At 36.9% G+C, this 23,332-nt stretch overlaps 1 protein-coding gene across 2 annotated transcripts in view; it reads right to left on the bottom strand.

Moving 5' to 3' along the window:
* The window catches only part of TMTC2 (transmembrane O-mannosyltransferase targeting cadherins 2), a 244,734-nt gene that overhangs the window by 52,302 nt on the left and 169,100 nt on the right, over positions 1-23,332 (bottom strand). For both annotated transcript variants that reach the window (XR_007629963.1, XM_050324145.1), the window contains exons 5-8: positions 20,114-20,199; positions 19,366-19,550; positions 17,652-17,730; positions 5,668-5,789 (exon numbers count right to left, since the gene is read on the bottom strand). Coding sequence is in view for 1 of the 2 variants with exons in the window: in XM_050324145.1 (XP_050180102.1) it covers positions 5,668-5,789; positions 17,652-17,730; positions 19,366-19,550; positions 20,114-20,199 (472 nt within the window). In the remaining variant the exon portion in view is untranslated. The remainder of the gene's footprint in view (positions 1-5,667; positions 5,790-17,651; positions 17,731-19,365; positions 19,551-20,113; positions 20,200-23,332) is intronic.

Here is a 23,332-nt window from a genome sequence, read left to right as displayed (position 1 = left end):
AATTAAAGATTTCTGTATATGTAGGCATTTATCATTTGCTGAAGTATTGCTAAAAATATTTTTGTCTGTTTTAAAGGAATTGATTACTAAAGAAGAGATAAACTGTTCTAGAAAATCATACCTAGATTTAACATAAAACACTTCAATTGCTATGTCTTAAAAATGGTCACGAGTCTTTTGACTTCATGACTATTCTCCCTCATTCCTGTTTTATTCCAATTTGTGTAAATCTAGAGAGAGAAAAAAAGCAGAAATCAACCAGTGACATTAAAAAAATTACAATATGACAAGAGTTTTCCAACAGAAATGCAGATTTCCTTTCTGTGCTGAAACACCAGCAGCAAGTAATTACAGAAATAGTAAATGCTGAATTAGTCTATTCATTGCACTATGTTCCCATTTTCCCCTGCTGTCCCATTTTTTTTCTGTTCTTCCTACCTTCCATTTCTTTCTGTGTTGTCATTTATTTATATTTATTTTGAGATGACAGTCAAGAACTACACCAATTACTGAATACAGTAGGGTATTTGACAGCGGCACTCTGAGTATTTCACAACCAACCAAAAATGGTAGAATACCTCTCTGGCCTTCTGTCTGTCAGGAACATAAACAACAAACAACTGCAGGAAAAAATATGGTCACCCACTGAGGAGGAATTATTTTGAAACTCAAGAAAAGCATTAAACTTCACTGTTGATACTTGAGTGTCACAATCCTGTTACTTTTATTTTAATCCAAAACATTGCCTGTCTCTATTATGTCTATGACTGTTTTTTCCCAAACTCCCTTGAAGAAAACATTTTAAAATAAAATATTTTAGATTTTAGGGAGTCTTCTAGGACGACTATTATTGACTTTAATAGTTTGGAGCTGCAGCACAGAAATTTTACAAGGCAAAGGAAATTTTTCTTACAGCACTTTGGGTGATTTTCCAAGCCAGTAAAAAATAGGAGATTAACAGCACTGTGTGGTGCCATGTAAAATGCAAGAAAACACTGTGCAATTTTTTCCAGAGAAATATAGTGAAGCCTGTATTTCCCAGATACAACATGCTAAACAGTTACAGTATGAGGCTGTCCCTAAATACTCTAGCAATTACAGGCACTGCTGCAAGCTACACAGGGTGGTTTGTGAGCTCAAGTTCACACAAAACAGATAAAACTTCAAAACATTTATTTATAAGTGAAATAAAGCTTCTCAGACTAGTGTGCTATCATAACAATCATTCACTGACTGATGGCACAGAGGTCAGACATTAGGAGGGAGGGTTTCTTAAGTCTTCTCTTTAGGACTACTGAAGTAAGAGGAGGAAAAAAAGTTAAAAGCCTTACTTGTAAATGATTTTTTTAGGAGGATAGACAGTGCTTTCTCTTCTAGAAGATCTACTCATATAATGGAAAATAAATTACAGCACATGCTCAAGGCATCACCTGGTACTGTCATTTTTGACAGACTTATTTTATCTGAAAGCAGGGAGCCTTGCAATTTTAAAGCCTTTTAAAAATTATGCTTTTCTTTGTGATACAGAAATAAATTATCCAAGCAAGGGATGAGGTTCAAATGCTGTGGTACCAAGCTGCTGTGCTACCAGGAGATTGGATAGGTCAACTAACGTGTCACACTGACAACTAAATTCCACAAGTAATTTAAACACCTTAACAAGTTAAAGGTATGAAAAACACATAATGCTAAAGTACTACAGTTCTTAACAGCTACATGTTCTTTCAGAAAAAAAAAAAGGAAGCACAAACTTAAGCCCCAGACAACTGGCTATTTTCCAGTTATTCTACAAGCTGAGTTACTAATCATGTTTTTCAAACACTAAATTATGCTGTCCTAACGTACTTTCAAGACAACTGTAGCTTAGTGAGTTGTAACTTTTAGATATGAACATATAACATGATCCAATATAGGAGTTAAGAAATTCTTGTGACTTATGATATTAGGTAACAGGACTGTAAATTCTTCTGGAGCTCTTAAGTTGGTCTGATTTTTCCTGCATATACAGCAGCATGCCCAAGTTCACCTGGCATTTCTTGTATCTTTTCCAGCATAAATGATGCTATGATTCCATTTCATGCTGCTTTTACTAAGCATTCATACTGGCAACAGACTCGAGGGTGCAGAAAAGCTGGGGTTAAAATTAAGCCAATTCATTGGAATTAAAGTCAGGAAGTAAAATATATCTGAATTTGTGAACTTTATAGGTCTGACTTTACTGCTAGGGGGTTTTACATTAGAATTGCCTTTGGCTGGAACTTGGGAACTTGTCTGAAACTTACCTCCTCTCCTCCCTCATCCCCCACCTTCACTGGCAGAGAAAAATTTTCTATCTGTATTAGTATCTATGTGCACCCTTCACTTCATCAACTATCTCATATTTCTCTCCCGGAAAAGAGACACAGAGAAGTGTTATCAGCAGTTTTGTCTCAGCACTTATATTCAGAAACAGGTTTGTAAAAAGTTTGAATGTTTGGTTACAACAGAAGCGGGGAAAAAAGCCTCTCAAATGTCCCTCCTCTAACATCCAAAAACTAACTGAAGTTGGGCTTTTCTCTCTCCCAAATTTACAGGCTGTGAGAAAGTGATCATGAGCCTAGGTAGAAAAATATAACAGAAGAATAAATCACAGTGGTACCTCAAGTTGGGAATGGGCTGAAACAACTATGCCAAAGGCAGCAGCTCTAATCTGAATCCCAAGGAAGTCTATGAAGATTTCCAGGAAGCACGTCAGTTACAGCAATCATATATTTGCAATGGGAACTAATACTAGGACACATCAGTATATCAGAAACTAGACAAAATTTATTTAATGTGAATCACTGAGCAGACAGCAGACTGCAAAACTGATTAAGAAAAAGTGACCAACATGGAGACAAAAATCCATATTTTACTGCCAAATCTCTTTGTTATCCATTTTCCCGTTGAATGTCTTTTCAGACGTAGCTGAAAGAACTCAATGAAATAAATGCCAATTTTCAATAGACCAAAGATAAAGGAACCTTATTTTTCATAAATGAAATAACCACCTGAAAAATGTTCTGCCATCTCTAATTATTTTGTCATTAATATGTTGCCTTGCCATATGTTTATGAAGTCCTACAAGTCAACAGGACATCAGCTTATGCTGCTGTTAGTAGAATGGACATCAACCCTATCTGTACATATTGCCATGAATATGAGAAGAAGCAACAGTAATGAAAGAAAAAAGTTCCAAGAGATGATAACAAACAAATGTGACGAGAATAGACTACAATTATGGCAAAGAGTAAGTACAGGTAAGCAAGTGTGTGTTGAGAAAAGAAAGGTATTTTATTGCCTATCACAGTGCAACCTTCAGTGTTCAAAGGTGTATACAGCTCTTCTCCTCCTTGCTAATGAGACACATTCTTCCACAAACACAGCTCAGACGCTCAAGGCACAATCTACCTCATACATATGTTGAATTTATATCCCTGGAGAAAAAGCAAACAGTTAAATTCTACTATAAGGGTTGACATAGATTTTTCATCACTTAATTCCAAATAATAATTTAATCCTATACTTGCACTTTCATAATGAGGGGACAAAATAAAAGAAATAAAAAATTAGTGGCTCACTGTGTTTGTACAGTTCTGGGATTTGGGGATTTTGCTATTTTGAAGAAAACTGTGAGACCTTGTTTCCCAGAATCAGTGCAAGACTTTTGCTACTAGACCTCATATTTCACACACTCAGCAGTTCAGAAAATTAACTAGAAGAGTACTGGGGTAGGAGGGGGGTGTTTGGAAGAGAAAAAAAAAAAAAAAAGAGATCTGGATTTTCTTCCCATTTTGATTCTGGCCAGGGCAGGATTAATTTTTGCAGTAGCCAGGAGAGGCATGGCTACAACCCACAGGTTATTCTATACCACCTTATGTTATTTTCTGGGGAGAGGGAAGGGGTCCTTTCCAGGTCATGGAGCTTGGCAGCATGGTCGGATGTGGTCAGAGCTTCTGCCTGGTGAGCATTCGCATGTGAATTGTTCACCTCTCTTGTACAATTTGTTATTAATATTGCTGCTGATACTGATAGTTTTCATTGCTGTTTCCATTAAATTGTTCTTATCTCTTATCTTTACCTTTTGTGTCTCCAATTCTCTTACCCATTCCACTGCAGCAGGGAGGGGGAGGGAGAGGACAGAGTGAGCGAGTGGTACGTGGTTTTGAGTGTTTCAGAGGGAACACTAAATTGGGAAATACCATTCCTAAACCATGACTTCCCCACAGCAGTTCCAATAAATTAGAACTTTTGTCTCAAAGATCTGCTAATAAGAAACCAGTATCTGACTTTCTCCTATTATTTTTAGATGTAGATATAAAGATATCTGCCAGTAAAGCAAGGTAAATTAGGAAATTTTCCTGTTTAACTTACTTGCAGTTCTATTCCAGAGGAAGGTAATCAGTGAGCACATGTATTTGTCGATATCCCAGCAATTTTAACTGTAACTGGAAATTGTAACAAAAAAATGCCTTTTCAGGAGCTGGAATTGACAGGCAGTGGAGATATAACACCACCATCTTGACTTCTATTACAAGCTAAAAAATTCCTGTCCATGTAGCTTTTAATCAAACCCTGTATTTGACATTACATGATAACACTGACCACTTTTTAATTCTTTCTAAGAATGCTGTCACCTGTACTCATACAGAAAACTTCTGTTCTAATTTCTCTCCTTTTCCAAAATCAGATACTTTTAGCAGTAATGGATCTGCTGAAATTAATTATGAGCTGTTGTTTTCCACTGGATATTTACCCTGTGTAAAAGGACATTTTTTGCTTGAAGACTAGGCAACTCATAATCAAGGTCATAGAAACAGCTTATTGCTAGGTGAAAAGCTGAGGAAGATACTCAAACTGAGGCACAAGGACTGAAGAGCCATACAGAGGTGTATCAGTAGAGCACAGAAAGCAAATATGAACCCACTAGAATGAACAATGAAAGCAAAAGTAGAATAGATAAAAATGAAAGGATATTGGTCAGAGAAATCGGAATGAGAAACATAAAATGAAAAGCAGTTTTAAAACAGAATTTAGTGAATAAAATGGAAAATTCATTTCCATCTTCAAAATGTGTGAAAACCAAGGAGGGACTGGCATTCTGCTATAACTATCATATGGGGCTAATTTAGCTGGAAATACAGTCAAAAGGAAAGTAAATTTTACAGAAATAAAAAAGCCCAACTCTTCTGATTTTTTTTAGAATAAGCTTTATCTAGTTGAGTAGTTCTTTTCACATGCTCAAAAAGATACTCCTAAAGAAGTGTAAATTCAAAGCATGAGTCATGTTATTCACAAAGCATAGGTGGTAACCAACCATAGGCTGCTACAACAACCCTGAGCCAAAGGCTGAATATCTTATTAATATCATTAATTGTGATAAGGCTTTATCAACTCCTTATTGTGCAGTATAAAGTTCCTATGCCATTATAACTGTTTTCTTCTGGCACAGAGTTGGCAATAGTTTAAGAATAGATGCAATGTCTCACAAAAAACCCCAATACTGTCAAAATCCCTAATTAAAGGAATGACTGAAAGAGTGTGAAAAATAGGGCAGTAAGCAATTTTCAGGCCAAAGCCTTCTTGTCCCTTTCCCTAACCTACTCTAAGTGCCTGGGACCAGTTCCCAGCAGCTGCTGATAAACTCACCGTCAGAGCCAGCAGTTTTCCATAGGTGAGATGGGCTGGGATGTGGTCACTCTTGGATCGCAGTGACTCCACATACCAATGCTCTGCTTCTGGCAGCCGGCTCATTCTCATATAGGCTTCTCCTACAGGGGGAAACAAATGCTGGTGAGAATATTCAAAATATCTCAGGGCTTCCATAATTTGTTTATAATCTTCTATGTTTTAAATGTGTAAATCTTGAAAAAGATGAAGTGATTTGAACACTTACAATGACACACACACACACATGCAAAAAAAAAAGCCCTAGAGATGCTTGAATGAGGATATTGAGTTAAGACCTTATTAGTGCTGAAAGAGCATGGTTGAGATAAAACCCTTGCTGGAACAGAATTGCCAGAGAGAGCTCCAGATGCTAAGTTTCAGTCAAAAGTCTCAAAGTAACAGAAATTTTATCACATCTACTGCAGAAAAGTTACTTCTTTTCCATCAGTCTACATTGCAAAGCACAGAATTGCAGGGAGAAGATGGAAAATATTTTCATTTAATCACAATAAATCAAGAACCTATTTTGTTTTAAAAACTAGGGAAGTTTAAGAAAACAGTCCTGAAACTATATATCTTCCCAAAATTATGAAGTTACAGTTTATTGGGTGCTAATACTGGAGGATCAAAAGAGGACTACAGTTGACCTAAGTAAAGGTCAGCTAAGTCTGCCTCCAGGTGAATCACTGCCCCCAGTTATGCACTATATGTAAATTAATAACTGTAAAGGCATCAGGGAGAGAGAGGGACCAACGTTCTTTTTTCAAGCTTGAAGCCAACAAACACACCCCCAAAACTCTGAGAAAAAGATGCTCAAAGAAGTAAAATAAGGAACTCATATAAGGAACTATCAAGTATTTACAGAGGCTATGGAGGATTTTCTTGATGAGAGAAACTTGGACAAGGCCCAGTGAGGTTTAGTTTTTCAAGGGGTTTTCTGGCTGTTTTTGTCACCAGAGGATCTGGATCCCAGGCAAAATGTAGAACATAAGTGTAGAGTTTCAGGAGTTAGGGTGCAGTGCATGCAAGATGACCAAGCCACAGCCCACAGATAAAAATGAGCATGGTATAGAGTCAGAAGTCACTTTGAGCTAAGGCTGAGGGAAGCCAACATGATTTTTATGAACATACAGAGTTTTTTTCCAAAAAGCGGTGCAAGCCTGTAAATACAGCAGACCAGGATTTCTAACTCAAGGATCTACAGAGCATTCTGTATTCATGCACTGGTCTTGGATATCTGATTATACACACAGAAGCAGATGATGTTTCAGTTTCAGTACTCAAATAATTCTGCTGCTGTTTAGGGCCAAATGAAAAGAACAATTTTCAGAAAAAAAAACAACAAAACAAACAAAACAAAACAAACAAACAAACAAACAAAAACAACCCAGGCCAAATTAGAATTAAAAAAATCCAAACAGGTAAGAAACCCCAAAAGAACATGAGCACACCCAAAACCCATGATCACATTCAGTGATATTAACGTCACAGTCAGTTGTTTCACTATGTCAGTACTCAAAAATAAGTGACATTACATTATACTCTATATGCACAAAACAAAGTCATGAAGTGCTGAAAGGATGGAAGAAGCCAGAAGTCAAGCTATATGCTCCCCCCAACTCCTTTCCCTAGCTGCACACTTTATGGCAGAATGTTTAATTATCTGATTGCATGCTATTTTTCCCACAGGCCTCTGCTTCCTTTAGCATACAGGAAATGAGGAATCCATTGTTGTCCTTTTCTTTAAGTGGAAAATTCCAGCCCAACCTGTTACAGCTTGGCAAAGTTTCAAGTAATTAACAAGAAGATGCTTTAAAAAGTAATGTAAGCAGCCAAAAGAGATGGAGCTGTTATCTACTGGTAGTAAAGGCTGAATGTACTGCCAAATTTCAAATAGATCCAAAATTCTCATCTATTTTCCATGATGGATTCTGATATAAGAAGAGATTAAAATCTTTGGAATACTGGCAAATTCAAATTTTAATAGGCTTTAAGAACTCAACTGCTTTACAGGCTAGCTACTTTACAGGTTATTTCTGAGTGATGCACCTACAAAAAAAGCTACAACATATCAATCTAAATGTCAAACTGTAGAGAAAGAAACTGTATTCCCCTGAAGCCTTTGCAGGGAATTCTCTATTGCTGATCATTTTTTTCTGAGGAGGTGATTTTCTGCCTATAACCCCTGCATAATCAAGAATTGCTATATTATAAGTAATTAGAACATTATTAAAGGAGATACTGTTAGGGGGTTTGTTATTAATTGCATCTTATAAATGATTCACAGTGATACCCTTATCTAAAAAGAAATCAAAGTAAGTTGAAAGCTGAAAATGGTTCCTACCACTGCCATACTCAAAAACCAGAATAAAATCAAGCAATGGCTTGATCAATCAAGTGATTTTATGCATTAGATTGATGCAATTTTATAACAGATATTCCATTTTAAGATAATTTTCCAACAATATCAGAGAAAACATGTATGGATTGACTTCTGCCATTCAGGGTGTATTTGTGCGTCTGAGATTAAAATAAGAATAACAATATTTGCCATTTACAATCAGCATTTTTATAAACTTGCAACACAAATGAATTTAGCCATCAGAAAGATAACAGTGTCCATCAGCAGAAAATATGTAAACCAACAGCACACGTATAAGCAGGTTTCTGTATTTAATTTAACAATTATTTATTTTTCAAAATCTTTCAAAATTCATGCTAAAGATCTGAAAGATCACACACTGACACTTTATTAACGAAATTTGTCAGATCTATAAAGTTCAACGGACATAACAACAACGGAGAAAGAAATTCATGGCAGTGGAAACCTTAAGACATAAATTGACACTTATTTCCGTTCCCTAATCTGTATCAACACACAGACACGTGCAGAGTTGCCTGCACCCCGAGTGGTGGCAATAAATTCAATAGCAGACTGGAGTAAAATGGGACAAATCAGTAATTTAAAACTGCTTCCATTTTTAAGGGGGTTAGTTCAGTTAATATTTTCTGAGTTTTATGAAGCATTTCTTGGCTTATTCTGCAAGAAAGAGTATAGATTATTAAACTATAACTTTCATTTACTAATGTAGTGTAAGAAGAACATTAATACACAACTGAAACACTAAGGAAGTGTATATGAAGTTCATTAGAACTTCTATTAATATTTTCAAAGAAGTGAGAAATGGGATACCTTTCAACTAGCTTTACACCACTGTAATGAAAATCCTTATACTCAGGTGGATTTTATTTGCCATATAGATCACTTGCAAGACTACCATTCACTTACAATATTTTTCCATATTTTCTCAGAATTCTTGGAATTTAAAAATAATCCTTCAAAATAAATAAATAAACAATTAAATCAACAAAATAACAAAACAGCCAAAACCTCCTCACTAAAATGATGCCAAGAAAATAATTATAAATAACAATATTTAATTAACATATGAGTAACAATAATTAAAATCCAATAACAATCATAATAAACATTAAATATTTATATTAAATAATGATGTTAATAAAATATTAGCTTGCTAGTAGTTATTTCCCATGAAAGCCTAACTTCTTACTGGATAATTAAGTGGAATGTGATTTTAATTAAAAAAAAAAAAAAAGGACACAAGATTTTCTAATACATATCACACATAGTTAAAAGTTAAAATTAGGTACCATTTACATCAGTGTATGTTACATGGTTCTAGATTAACCTCTCACCTACTGATTTCATATTTATCCTGTTTCAGATGCATGTAATCACACCAAGCAAAGGCCATGTCCTAGCAGGGAGCATGCTAGACTTTCTGATGAGCAAGCACAATGGATCTATGGATGCAAAAGCACTGTGCCTCCACAGATGTATTGTACCCATATTTTCCAGTTAAGAAGATATGTCCCTCCAGTGGTTCTCCTTTTAGGACCCCAAAAGATATTGCTGAAAAGACAACTGAAAAATTATCTCCATAGAGGAGACAACGCTCCTCAAACTTCTGGGTGGTAAAAATTTAATACAGAAAATATAAAATTTGGCGTGGACAAGACACCAGATGTCAAAGTACAAAGGAAGAAGGAGATGTCCTTTGAAAAGAAAAATCTCTAATATATACACACAGTTAGGATTTAAATTTCATTTTTCCATCAGTACTTTGAATTGGGAATATGAAAAAGTTGTCTTAGAAAATGATGGAGAGGTCTGCAACCCTGTATGCCACAAGGAGTTTATGTCTTTGATAATGCAACTATGCAGCTTTATACAAATCAAGGCTGCAGATGTGCTTCCCATAAATGCACCTCCCTAGATATATGACTTCCTTCTTTTTTCCCTTCAGTACCAGTGCATAAAATAACATAATAAATCTGGGAGCACAGCTTGATATTACACTACACTGATGTTTAAGATATACTGTAAAAGATTAATAGTTTTGGTTATAAATATGCAGTGCATGCACATCTTCTCTGAAACAGCTGAAGCATGTGAACATAATGAGCACCAAGTTCTGCATAGACTAAGCATATTCTCCTTGGGTTTTTTTTAACTTTTACAGAACAATCTCCTTGAAGATTTCAAGGAATATATTGTATTTTAAGAGGGCTTTTAATGGATGGGAGTCAATCCACATTTTCTTTGGCAAATCCACATTTTACTTTGTTACTGAACAAACTCTTTTAGACCTCAATTAGCCAAAGCAAGCCTTTTTTGATTTAATTAGACCACTAAGCTACTTTTGAAGGAAAATACTCAAAGTAGAAAACAGATATAAATGAAAGGCAAAACAAAATCAGATGCAGCATGGAACAGCATGGACTTTGCACAGCTGTTTCCTGTTGTACAAAGGCTTCCAGTGAAAGAAGTATACTGACAAAGGCATTGAGCTCACATGAGATAGATGATTTCATTTTCATGCCAGTATAGGTTTCTTTAAAACACTATTAATAGAATCACTTTCCCTTAGAAACATGCCTAGCTGAGATCCATCTAGTCAAATTTCAGTATTAGACCTCTTTTTCATCTGCAAGTGTCATGATTATACTTATTTTCATATAAAACCTCGTATGTTTAAAATGTAAATGCATTTCAGGCTTAGACTCAGCTTTTTCAGAATATTGCCTAAGAAAACTCAAGCATCTGACATGAACTTATAGATCAATAATCCAAAAAGATAAAACTAAGAAAATCTCAGAACCTGGAGAAAAAAAAATCCTGGTCTCAAACATTGCATTCATTACCCTTTCCATCAATCCACCTCTGAAATCCACCTTCATACCCAGCTTGAATCCCTCAAAGCAAAATGAAAAAACAGGAGGCACTGCAATCAGACTGGAGATTTGAATTTAGAATCACAGAATCAGAGAATCATGTAGGTTGGAAAAGATCTCCGAGATCACAGACCAACCTTTGACCAAACACCACCTGTCAAATAGACCATGGCATCAAGTGCCATGTCATTGTTTCTTGAACACTTCCAGCAATGGTGACTCCACCAGTTTCCTGGGCAGTTTATTCCAAAGCTTGACAACCATTTCAGTTTTCCTAGGCTGCTTCAGTCAATGAAGAGTAAAGACACAAAGCTCCAGCACTGTGAACAGTGTGACTGTTGACTCCACCACCTATCTGGGCAGCCTGTTCCAATGCTTGACAATCATTTCAGTGCAGAAGTTCTTCCTGATGTCCAATCTGAACCTCCCCTGGCACAACTTAAGGCCATTTCCTCTTGTTCTATTGCTAGTTGCCTGGGAGAAGAGGCCAATCCCCACCTGGCTATGACCTCCTTTCAGGCACTTGTAGAGAGCAATAAGGTCTCTCCTGAGCCAACTCTTCTCCAGACTAAAAAGCCCAACTCACTCAGCTGCTCCTCCATTGACTTACTCTCCAGACCCTTCACCAGCTCTGTTGCCTTTCTCTGGACATGCTCCAGCATCTCCATGTCTTTCCTGGAGTGAGGGGCCCAGAACTGGACACAGCGCTCCAGGTGTCTCCAGTGCCGAGTACAGGGGGACAATCATTTCCCTGGTCCTGCTGGTCACACTATTCTTGATACAGGCCAGGATGCCCTTGGTCTTCTTGGCCACCTGGGCACACTGCTGGCTCATGTTCAGACAGCTGATGACCAACTCCCCCAGGTCCTTTTCCACTGGGCCTCTTTCCAGCCACTCTTCCCCCAGCCTGTAGCGCTGCAAGGGGTTGTTTTGACCGAAGTCTAGGATCCAGCCCTTCACTTTACTGAACTTCATGTCAGCAGCCTCAGCCCATCAAACCAGCCTGTCCAGATCCCTCTGCAGAGCCTTTCTAGCCTCTAGCAGATCCAGTTGTGCCCAACTTAGTATCACCTGCAAATTTACTAAGGGTGCACTCCATCCCCTCACCCAGATGATCAATAAAGAAACTAAACAGGACTTCCCCCAGTACAGAGTCACCACTAGTGACTGGCTGCTAACTGGATGCAGCACTCAGCTACTTAGCTTTGGGCAGCAGATCTAAACTACCAGATATAAACTTACCAGTCTGCAAAGTCTCAGAGCAGGAAGGGTTAAAGTATCAGGATGGGGGTGGGGAAGAGAAGAAGCACAGTATTTTGTTTCCATCACCATTGGAGCAAACTTCATTTTTATTTCCATGGAACACGCAATAAAATAAACATATGAAAGAAAAAAAAATCCTTTTTTATGAATCAAAGTTGTTTTAAAAGAAAAAATAATTTGTAATGTCCACTTATTAAGAAAAGCAAAGCTTCATGAGATGCATAGGAAGCACACTGATGACTGGAGCTTAGACAAGTGCAGGTACCATACTCTGGGTAAGTTAGGATGTGGAATATGTACATCACTGCTTAATCATCTTTGGATCTCAAAAATTAAGTCTAGCACAGCATGAACAGTAAAACTATACCAGCAAAAGGGTTTATTGGAGTTCTAAACAATATTTAAGATAAGTCAATAATAATAAATGCTTTCAATAAGAAAGCATTTAATTGGAGCAAGGGGTAAATGGGATAGGAGCCTTAACAATACTAACAGGTTTGTAGAAACAGCCACATCCACCCAAAAGCAAAATCAAAGTGATAGTTATGTTATAGTCATCAAAACAGAAATCTCTCTGCATGCTAAGCCTTTTTACTTACGATATAAAGCTCTGCAACAGCCAGATGTAAAATCTGGCTCCCCTTTTCTGGTCTGTACACTTATGTATGATTTGTTTTCTGTCCATGTGCAATGCAGAAGATTAGCAATGAGAAATCTAAACTTTAATTTGTGCATCATGAGCTGTATTCGCTCCTGGAATGTTAGCTTCTTTTGTAATTTGCATTTCCCATAAAAAATGTTTGTAAGGCTTTCCATCAAACGCATTTGAAAACAGAAACTCAGATGTTAGTTAGCAAGGGCAGATGAAATGTAATCAAGACATTTGTCTTTAAGACAGTATCCTGACAACCTAAACCTGAACAATGCCACCCTAACATCTTTCTTGTTACTGCTTGGTATTAAAATAAAGCCTCCATGGTCCACCTCACACCACTTAACTGTCAGGAGTATGAATTACTGTAGCAGGTGGGCTAGTGTGGTTTTAAAAGCAATGTAATACAATCAACTGTACAATATCAGATTTCAAGGAATGCAAAAGACATCTAGAGCAGAGGCTGATCCTTAAGCAATCCTAATATTGGCATTAAAACATTCAAGATCCCACCGAGACCATTTTATCTTTTGACCTCAGGCTTTAATTGAAACTTTAAACAAAATATATTACCTACTTAATACAGCTGAGCTGGACTCTGATCTTTGTAGTGCAAGTTGCCATGCCAAGCAAATTAATCTGTGTAACCTTAGCATGTACTTTTTAATTTACATCAAAGAAATATGACATAGAGAAAATAAATACTAAGCCAACACTATACAGCTTGTTGAATAATTATTTTGATTCTAGTTTTAGAGTTTCAAGTTTTAGCTGTTCTGGGTTCTTTAAAAATAAAATTTAAAAAAAAAAAAAAAAAAGAAAATGTTTTATTTCTTGGTACAAAGCCAGAGAAACATATGGTTTCCTTAGCTGAGTTTTTGCACACCTGGCAAAATAAATCATGGCAACAGGAGACCAAAATCTTCCCTGTAACTTTTCATATGCACAAACGTAGAACATCTGATGCCAGTATTCTGGCCCTGTCTTTTGTACCATGAATAAAATGCAAAGTCAAATGGATGGTTTGCTTCTTGAGCCCCAATACTTCTTTTTCCCTTAAAGAGACAAGTTATTTAGCGCTTTAAAGGATGAGAGTCTGTCAGGAAGACTGACACACCAGAGGAATGAGCCACTAGGCTTGTCAGACCAAAAGGCCAATAGAAGCAAGCACAGGAAAAGAAGTGCAACACAAACAGGGAAAGCAGGTGGTGTAAAGGCTTAGCACTGCTGGAGTGTTAATACTACCGCACTCAGAGTGCTGGAGTTCAAACCTAATTCAGTTTAAACAGTTTATCTCCTGTTTATTCTCTTTCAAATAGGTCATGGACATCATACAGGGGGAAAAAACTCAAAAGAATCTTCAACTACATGATTGAATAATTTTAAAAAATGAGAGGAAGCACTGTTTTCTTTTATCATATGCCAATATGTGGTAATATGTGCGCCACTCAACCAAGCAGAGACATTGCCAGAGACTCAGAATACATTAACCTCAATAACAACCACAGCAGATAATCCTCAAACTGTAACTATTCTTGGATTTCATGACAAGCTGTGATGACTTTTTCCACATGTGGGGAAATGGGGAAGGACTATTTCCTTCTACTAGATCTTAAGCAGATGGGGAGCACTCCCCAGTTTCTCCCCCTTCCTCCCCACCAATGAGCATACAGTGAGTGGGCACAGCTCAGACAGATTGCAAGTGCAACGAGACAGGACTGGCCTATTTCAGTTCCACTTTAAAGGTCTCCCTTTTAAAGCCGAGAAGTAAGCAGACAAGTTTATGTAACGCTGTTTATCAAAGAAAGTGTTATAGTGAACATGTTTATAATTTTGTGTTGAACATCAAAACAGAAATTAACAACCCAGTCGGCCTTCTGATACTTCGTGACACAATACGAGCTGCAAAGTGGATGCACACCTGATAATGGATGCAGTTGCCTTGTTCTCCTGTCACACCCAATGCAAGGAGATGACTGAATAGGTATTTAGGATTTATCTCACCCTACTTAAGCTACTAAGTCTAAGCTAGTCATTTCAGCTCCTTTTAGAAGAGAAGGATGTTTGCAGGGGATTATTTTTATAATCTAAAATAGATTTCTAAGTTATACAGGCTTCATTAATCCCCAGAGGTATGGTTTCCTTTCCACACTATAAAGAAGCATAGCTACCTAGCTCTGTCTTGTCATCTAACCTTTATACTATTACAAGTAGGAAAGACTAACTGCAGCCATGTAGGCTTATGTAGACACATACAGGACAGCTTTGAACAAATCAGTCTGAGTCCTGTTAATACAGCTGCATTGCATTCAATTCAAGTCACTATCCAACTCATTATGCAGCCTCTCGGATTGCTTTTGCAGCATAACCTACAAGCAACACTTCAGCAACCAGTGTGAAGCAAGTGCTGTTTTCCCTGCAACAGCTGCCATCACAATAGCAGACCAAAACACAAATATATCCTGTGTTAATGATAAGCTAAACTTCACAGAGCTCCATAAGGGGCTAAGGTACATTCAGTTGACTGCAGCTTGTTATGCCGCTAGGACATCCATGAAGTGCTGGTAGCTGCATAAAGGAAGCAGAAGCTGGAGAATGAGCTAAGGAACAGCGGGAGGAAATATAGCAGAAGCCAAGCCCGGGCAAAGGACTTGAGCTAGTCTTTGTGTTTGCTAAGGTTTTGTGAGTTAATAAATGCAAATCTCAGGAACAGAGTGAACTTGGATGTCACGGACTGTGCTTACAAAGGAAGCTGAGAAACACCTCCTGAACCTAAAAAAGTAACCAATGGGCAAAAAAAATAAAAACCTGAGAAACTTATAGGTCATAGTGGTTCTAAAGGGACCCCATCTAAAGGGTTTCCATCTATTCATGGGAAAAGAAAAAGGGTGGCACAGGCCCTGCTTTGTAATGGGAAAACCATCATGCTAGAAACAGCATTGTTTCAATTTTTCAAATTTTATACTTCTGAGGAACACTTTGATCAGAATTATGAAATACATATCTGCAAGAAAGAGGGCAGACAAACTTCAGAGGATTTGCTCAAGCACTGCAATGATCCTGAAATTAGCTCAGTTGGTCAGAGCATGATGCTAATAACACCAAGGTTGCAGGTTCAATCCCCATAGGGGCTATTCACTTAAAGTTGGACTCAATGATCCTTGTGGGTCCCTTCCTACTCAGAATAATCTGTGAAATACAATGCAAGAGTACTTCAGCAGTCACTATAGGTGTGACTGAGTGATACCTATACTACAACAGCAGTCCCTGTTGGTGTCCAAAAGTAAGCAGAGACTTAATTTACACAGTGTTGACTGTTGATAATACAGATAATACCAAATCTATCAGCAAATGCTGATAAATAAAACTGATAAAGCAGTAATTTCACTAAGACTCACTATGAATAAAAGTACATGAAATAATCAATTTGTCCATTTTACAGATTTTAGCCCTTGGCATCAACCTGATAAAGTTCATTGTCCAGGGAGAAGTAACTCTCCATTGAACCATATGAACTGCTAAGGAAGTATTTAGACTGTTACTGACATTAAATACTTTGTCACTATGACAAGAGAAGAACTTAATTTAGCATTTACATCTACATTTTTCAAATACATAGCATCAATTACAACTACAATTTCACTTTTTCCCTGTGCCCTAGTACTTTTAAGGGGCTATTAAAAGATGCCTTTTCTGAATAAGTACAGAAGAGTGAGTGGTGCCTCCTGTGTCAAACCAATTGGTATCAATCAATACATTCTCTTGTACATTAGGCATTGGTGGCAGGAACCACAAAAAAACCCATATGCTTCCTGTTGATCCTAATTGTTTCCACATATATTTTTAATTTCTTTACTTTGAACTACTTTAAAGTAAAGGTTCTCATATCCTCTTCTGTCCATGAGAGGAGCTCACAGAGTACTGGGCCAGACAGAGAGGTTGCTTAGCAGAAACGCATGTCCTTTCAGAGAAAATTTCACTTAAAAACATCTCTGGAACAATAAGAAGCTACCCACTTGTTTACAGATCTGAGTACTAAAAAGAGTAATTAATATTTTTTTCTTTCTTTTATCTGTTTAATGTATCCTGTATAAATATGTGAGGCAGAATATGAGGAGCTGAAATTAAATAAAACACCTCACAGCAAAATTGATGTTTCTTGCAGTACTCAAGGGACTCTTCTAAAATTTTGAAGGACAGACAGCTGGAAGAAGAATTCTCTCACTGTAGATATCTAACCAAAAGTACATCAGCTGGGAAGTAAGTTTTTGGCAAAACTTAAAAAAAAAGTACAACCACCTCTGAGGGCCCATTTAGACACCTTGTTGGTTTGCAAAGCAATTCAAAAACTAATTCCCCATGCTAAATTTTATGTTATAATCAATCTCACTTCATTTTTTATAAAGTTTCAAAGATGACTATATGAGAGATATAAAAAACCACCAAAACAAAACACCAAGTATGAATTGCACATTGGCCCTCCAAGATAGTAGATGAGACATTCTGGAGGCAGAGAAAAGCACTAATCCACACATTCTAAATGTAAAACTGCTGCATCGACACTCTTCAAGATATCCAGTATCTAATAGTCTCATCATTTATTGTGCCTCATCCAGCACTGAAGTTACTGACATTTAAGCTCTGAACCTAGTTTGACTTGTATCTACTGAAGGTAATTATTTTGGGGGTTTATTAGCTAATTCATTTCAGCACCAGTTGCCTGGCTAAGCTCTTTTGTTTCACCCTGCCTGACTCCTCAGATATCATTCTAAAGCATTAACAATGCACTTACCCATCATGTTATATAAGCTCTGTGGTGCAAACTGCCTTGGCATTTTCTGTACTGCTTCTTTGTAAACCATAAGGGCATCCTGAAAAGAGACACACAAGTGGGAAAACACTAATTTCAAAAGCATACTTTCACATATAGAGTAAAACCAAATTATCTTCCTTCCCCAAATGAATGATGCAGAGAGAAAACACAACAGCACCATAAATATCACACAAAGTTCAAATTTCTCCTTTTAAAAAGTTTTTTTACCTGAATTTTACCAAATTCAGTGAAGCTTATTGACAAGAGATCAGATTAGTTCCAATAATGCATCTCTTTTCCCAGGTAGAAGTAACAAGAATGTTTTTTTTATACCCCTTAATGACTGATGAGTTTATAAGCAGATATAAAATTCTGTAGGCTGTCAAAGAATATGGAGCAATATCAAATTGCTGACAAAGAACTTTCTGAAGAAAAAGCTACGCTAAGTGACCTAAAAATAAAGAAATCATTGTCTACTGCCAAATAATAACAAAACATAAGCCTCACAACTGAAGTCTGCTCTACAGAAAGAATGAGATTCATTATAAAGTCAAGAATGCCAAAATAGGAATCCCCTTGCAAATATTCTGTACCTTAAATTACTTGATCACACATTTACTCATTCAGCACTTTGGATGGTTATTGGTCAGTTTTTTAGCTCTGCATCAAATAGTCACTAAAACCTAGAAGTATGAGCAAATCAAGAATGCAATGACCACCAGGCAGAAATATGATGTTTTATATTCTTAAAGTCCCTCCCAGGTATTGAGGTGCAAGGGATTTTAAGAATATGAACCATTCAGCTCTACACCAGCTGTGCAGACAACATGCTGCTGTTCTCTTCCCTGTATGTGTGCATTAGCTGTCTGTGTTTTAACCAATTAGTAACAGCCATCTGACAGAGTTGGATGTAGCAGACAGATGACACAGAATCTGCAGAGTTTGTGCATGCCTCATCTTAAACAGCTGAGGTAATTGTCATGGTCAGGAACACTTATATGGATCAAAACCACACACAGCTCTACCGGCAATGCCAGGAAACAATGACTTTCTTTCAAATACTGCCAAAGGTCAAAACTCAAGTGAATGTCCAGTTTTAGTAAATTCATCAGGGAAAATGGAGAGGAATCACAACAGTCACATTTGCACATGTAAATGAGATGGGATGGCTTGGACGCAGCATATGGTTATGTTAAAAATATCCAACCCACTTTAGCACTTAGGTCAAGTTACCTGAAAATAGCACATAGTGGGATGTTTTTAATCACTGAAGTTTTAAATTGTTTCAACTGGCTCTTATTTTTGGAGACTCAAAAGCAAACATAATAGCATTTTTCCAGCTAAGGATGGACGTACTCTGTTTGGAATTATAAAGCCAATACACTTTAGGTTGACTGGTCTGTAATCAGGTTATGTCCTTTGCATACCAGCTACAGGTTCAAAGCCAAAACCAATGAATTTACACATATCAGATGTGACTAATACTAATGTTGACTCTGACATGAGAATACCACACTAATTAATACCACCACATCTGTGGCTGTAGAGATTAAATATTCTCTGTAGAGAATGCTAATCTTGATTTGGTGAAATGTGTGCCTATGATGCATTTTGAAAGTCTAGGTGGAAGTAGTAGATATTATTTATGTATGAAAGTTTTATCATGATATTACAGACAAATCTGGAGTCTTACCTCATAGTGTCCTTGTTCATGAAAAAGTTTTCCTAAGTTATAAAGACAGCTGGTAACAGAGCTTTTATGAGCATGAGGATCTTTCAGATTTTCATCAGGGATCTCTGAGCACTTCACAAAAGTCCTCCTGGCTTCCTCTGTCTTCCCTTGGTTCATCAGGATGATACCAGTATTTAAATAGGCAGCTGTGAAGAGGGAAAAAAATTTTACTTTCAGTGGAGTTCTGTTATGCGTTATCTACTGTTTTAATTCAAAGTAGCATCTGGTAGAGATCCCATGTTTATGTTATCATTATAGATAAACATATAATGAACATGTGAACATATGAGAGGTAAAAGTAGACAGAAAAGAAGAAACTGGCTATAAAAACTGAGTAAGGAGAAAAAGAAACAGTGGTTAGGCAGGGTACTCCACTTCATTCTTCTTACTAGAACTGAATTAAGCAATAACACGACTGCTTGAAATGTTACAAAAATATACATATACATAAATACATTTATATGCATATATACATATATAGAAGATCTAATACTGAAGGTACAAAATTTTCAAAATTATGTGCTTCTTCCTTGTACCCCACTAAATGTATTAGATTACTAATAAACACTTGCTTTCAAGTGCACAATTTCACCTTTTGCTTTCTGAATTAAAAACTTCTGAGAAAAATTAAGTGTTATTAAAGAGTAGGAAAATTTTCTATAAAACTATAGTCAGTATTATATACAGTTTGTATAGTTGAAATACTTACAAGCTAGTGTGGGTCTGCTTCCAATTGCCAGTTTATAGTAATGCAATGCCTCTGAAAACCTGCTGTTTTCCTGAAGTAGTAATCCTCTGCATAAGGGAAAAAAAAAAAAGAAAACCAGAAAAGAGAGTGAGGTTACTACCAAGAGTAACTTGAAAACAAAGACTGAAAACAAAACTCAGGTAACAAAGAAAAATATGCCAATTGGTATGTCAGAGATTTAACCACTCTCTTACTAACAATTCAGTGCAAAAATTATTTTGTGTAAAAATATGAATTCATAGAGATCAGGTGCATCCATATGACTTCAAAAAAGCAGATGTTAAATGCTTTGTTTTGACTTAATTGGGAACCAGAAGATTCATTTCCTCAGTTGAGAAAATGTTAGCCTGTGAAATTTTTTTAAAGTGGCTAGAGTACGATGGAGGTATTTTTAAGTAATTCAAGTTTAGCCTGTCATCATTTCTTGACTTGAAATAAGCAGGTGTTTTTCAAATGCATGATAAAGTTAACTACTTAGCACTTGACATGTGTCTCGTAAACCAGTTCCCTTGCTATTTCACTAGATTATTCACTGTACAGCTAAGCACTTACAACAGTTACACTTTTCCTGCAGTATTTATGTTCTAAGCAATTTTACTAACTGAAGAGGTATTAAAAATTATACTGAATACCTTCAGTTCCATAATACATGAGCTTTAACTTAGCTTTTAAGACAAACATCCTTATTAATTACAATTTACACCAACCACTCACAAATTTCTGAGAAATAAGTGGTCTGGACACCATTGACATGAATGCAAATTATATGCTTTTTGAAGGCACAAAGCATTACAGTGTTCCTAAAGTTTTAGAAAACTGAAAAAAGCATATAGAAATATATTAACCAGAAGGATTTAATATATATTAAATATATTAACCAACCAGAAGGATTTAAAAATCCTTAAAAACTAGTAATTTCAGAGTAGAGACTCAGACCTTATTATTCAGGGGTAAATGTCCCTTGTAATATAACTCAACAACAACACCCTGCAGTGCTACAGACTGGGCACAGAGTGGCTGGAGAGCAGCCAGGCGGAAAGGGACCTGGGAGTTTGGATTGACAGGAAGCTGAACGTGAGCCAGCAGTGTGCCCAGGTGGCCAAGAGGGTCAGTGGCATCCTGGCCTGGATCAGGAACAGTGTGGCCAGCAGGACCAGGGAAATGATTCTGCCCCTGCACTCAATGCTGGTGAGGCCACATCTGGAGTGCTGTGTCCAGTTCTGGGCCCCTCAGTTGAGGAAGGATATGGAGGTGCTGGAGCAGGTCCAGAGAAGACCAATGAGGCTGGTGAAGGGTCTGGAACGCAAGCCCTGTGAGGAGAGGCCAAGGGAGCTGGGGTTGTTTAGTCTGGAGAAGAGGAGGCTCAGGGGTGACCTCATCACTCTCTACAACTACCTGAGAGGAGGCTGTAGCCAGGTGGGCATCAGTCTCTTCTCCCAGACCACCAGCAGTAGGACAAGAGGGTATGGGCTTAAGCTCTGCCAGGGGAGGTTTAGGTTGGATATCAGGACGAAATTTTTTACAGAGAGAGTAATGAGATATTAGAATGGCCTGCCCAGAGAGGTGGTGGATTCACCACCCTGGAGGTTTTTAAGATGAGATTAGATGTGGCACTGAGTGCCATGGTCTAGTAACCACAGTAGTGTTGGATCAAGGGTTGGACTTCATGATCTTGGAGGCCTTTTCCAACCCAGTTGATTCTATGATTCTGTGAACTCAAAATATTTAGGAAAATGTGGCTATTTCTCTTAGGTGGGAGCAGCATCGCATCTATCTGTAGTTTCTCTAACCTCCAGCAATTTTCCTCCTCCATGCTTTTATCTGTTGATAGCTTTTTGAACTGCGAAGAGCTTAGACTTCTTCCATCTCCAGTCTCTAATCAGAGAAGATTTTTTTTATCCTTCAACATGTCAGAAAAACTTTTTGAATTAAACCAGCAAACTTCAGGGGTAGAAAAGAGAAAGGCAGTTAGATAAAGAAATAACCACCATCCATGTTGTTTGCTACCTTGGGCTAGGATTTAACAGAATGGAGGTATATATCCTCTTTTTCTTGTAATCTATCCTAACAGCACCACATGACCTCACTTTGAAACTCTCTCCCGATTAACTTCAGATTAGGTTGAAAATCACTTTTAATAGTAACAGAATCTACATTTAGTTAGTACTTGCAGTAATGTGAGCAATGATGGAATAACATTCAGGATACCTTTTGGCATGGCACCAAGCTTTGTAACTACTGTTAAGTATCTTGCAAATGGCAAGCAGTATGATCATGTGGATAGAAATAACATGTTCTAAATTTTCTATAATCTGAATCTTGTTTAGAGTAAAACTTTTTATAGATTGTCATTACTCCAAGGAAAATTAATTATGATATTTTGATCCTGTTTTCTGTTGACAGCAGTACAATTAACAGAAAAATAAATGAGGTGCCTGGTCTGACATTTAAGCTGCTTCTTAATTTTTTAAAAAGTAAACCCACACAATTTTGGAACAATTTATCAAAGAAATTCCATTCTTATTTGAGTTCTGGAATAAATAATTTAACATACTAAGAAAAGTAACAATATTCGGTCAACTTCAACAACACAAAGTACTTTGGTAAGTGTACAACATTTGTGGGTTTGGGATTAAAATTATTTTTATTTGTAATTATTACAAATTAATCTTCTGTGTTCACTGTATGCTCTAATACTGCCAGTCTTGATTAATTACTTGATACTTAAAGTTGGGTTTTTTTCTACTTCTCTTCCAAAAGACTTTTTTTCTTTTATCTGTTTCCATTAACAGTCAGTCTGTCTGTCAGTCTCTCTTTCTCTCTCTCACGTATATATAACCCAAGCTGACTGAGATGCAAGACTGGGTGCTGAATTCCAGCAAATAATTCATTTTTTATTTATATTGTTATGAGGTTTGGTAGAAGAAAGAGAAAAAGAAGTGGGATATAACCTAAAAAATCTTAATAAGGCATGACACTGCCTCTTCTCCTTGTGAAATTGGTCCTGATTGTTTGCTAGTTTTCACTGTGGCTTCTGGCAGTACAAAAATTACTAGATTTATGAGTCTCTAGTTCTAGTTTCAGATTAAAAAAAGTCAGGAAAAAGTTTAAAGGAATTTTTTAAAAAAAAACAAACCACTTTTAGTTGAATACAGTTGACACTTTGATGAGTATGCTTCT

This window comes from Myiozetetes cayanensis, unplaced genomic scaffold (genome assembly GCF_022539395.1).
Source record: "Myiozetetes cayanensis isolate MyiCay16 unplaced genomic scaffold, myiCay2020 scf3, whole genome shotgun sequence".
NCBI lineage: Eukaryota > Metazoa > Chordata > Aves > Passeriformes > Tyrannidae > Myiozetetes > Myiozetetes cayanensis.
The sequence above is the reverse complement of the archived record's forward strand: the minus strand, read 5'-3'. Positions and strand labels throughout refer to the sequence as shown.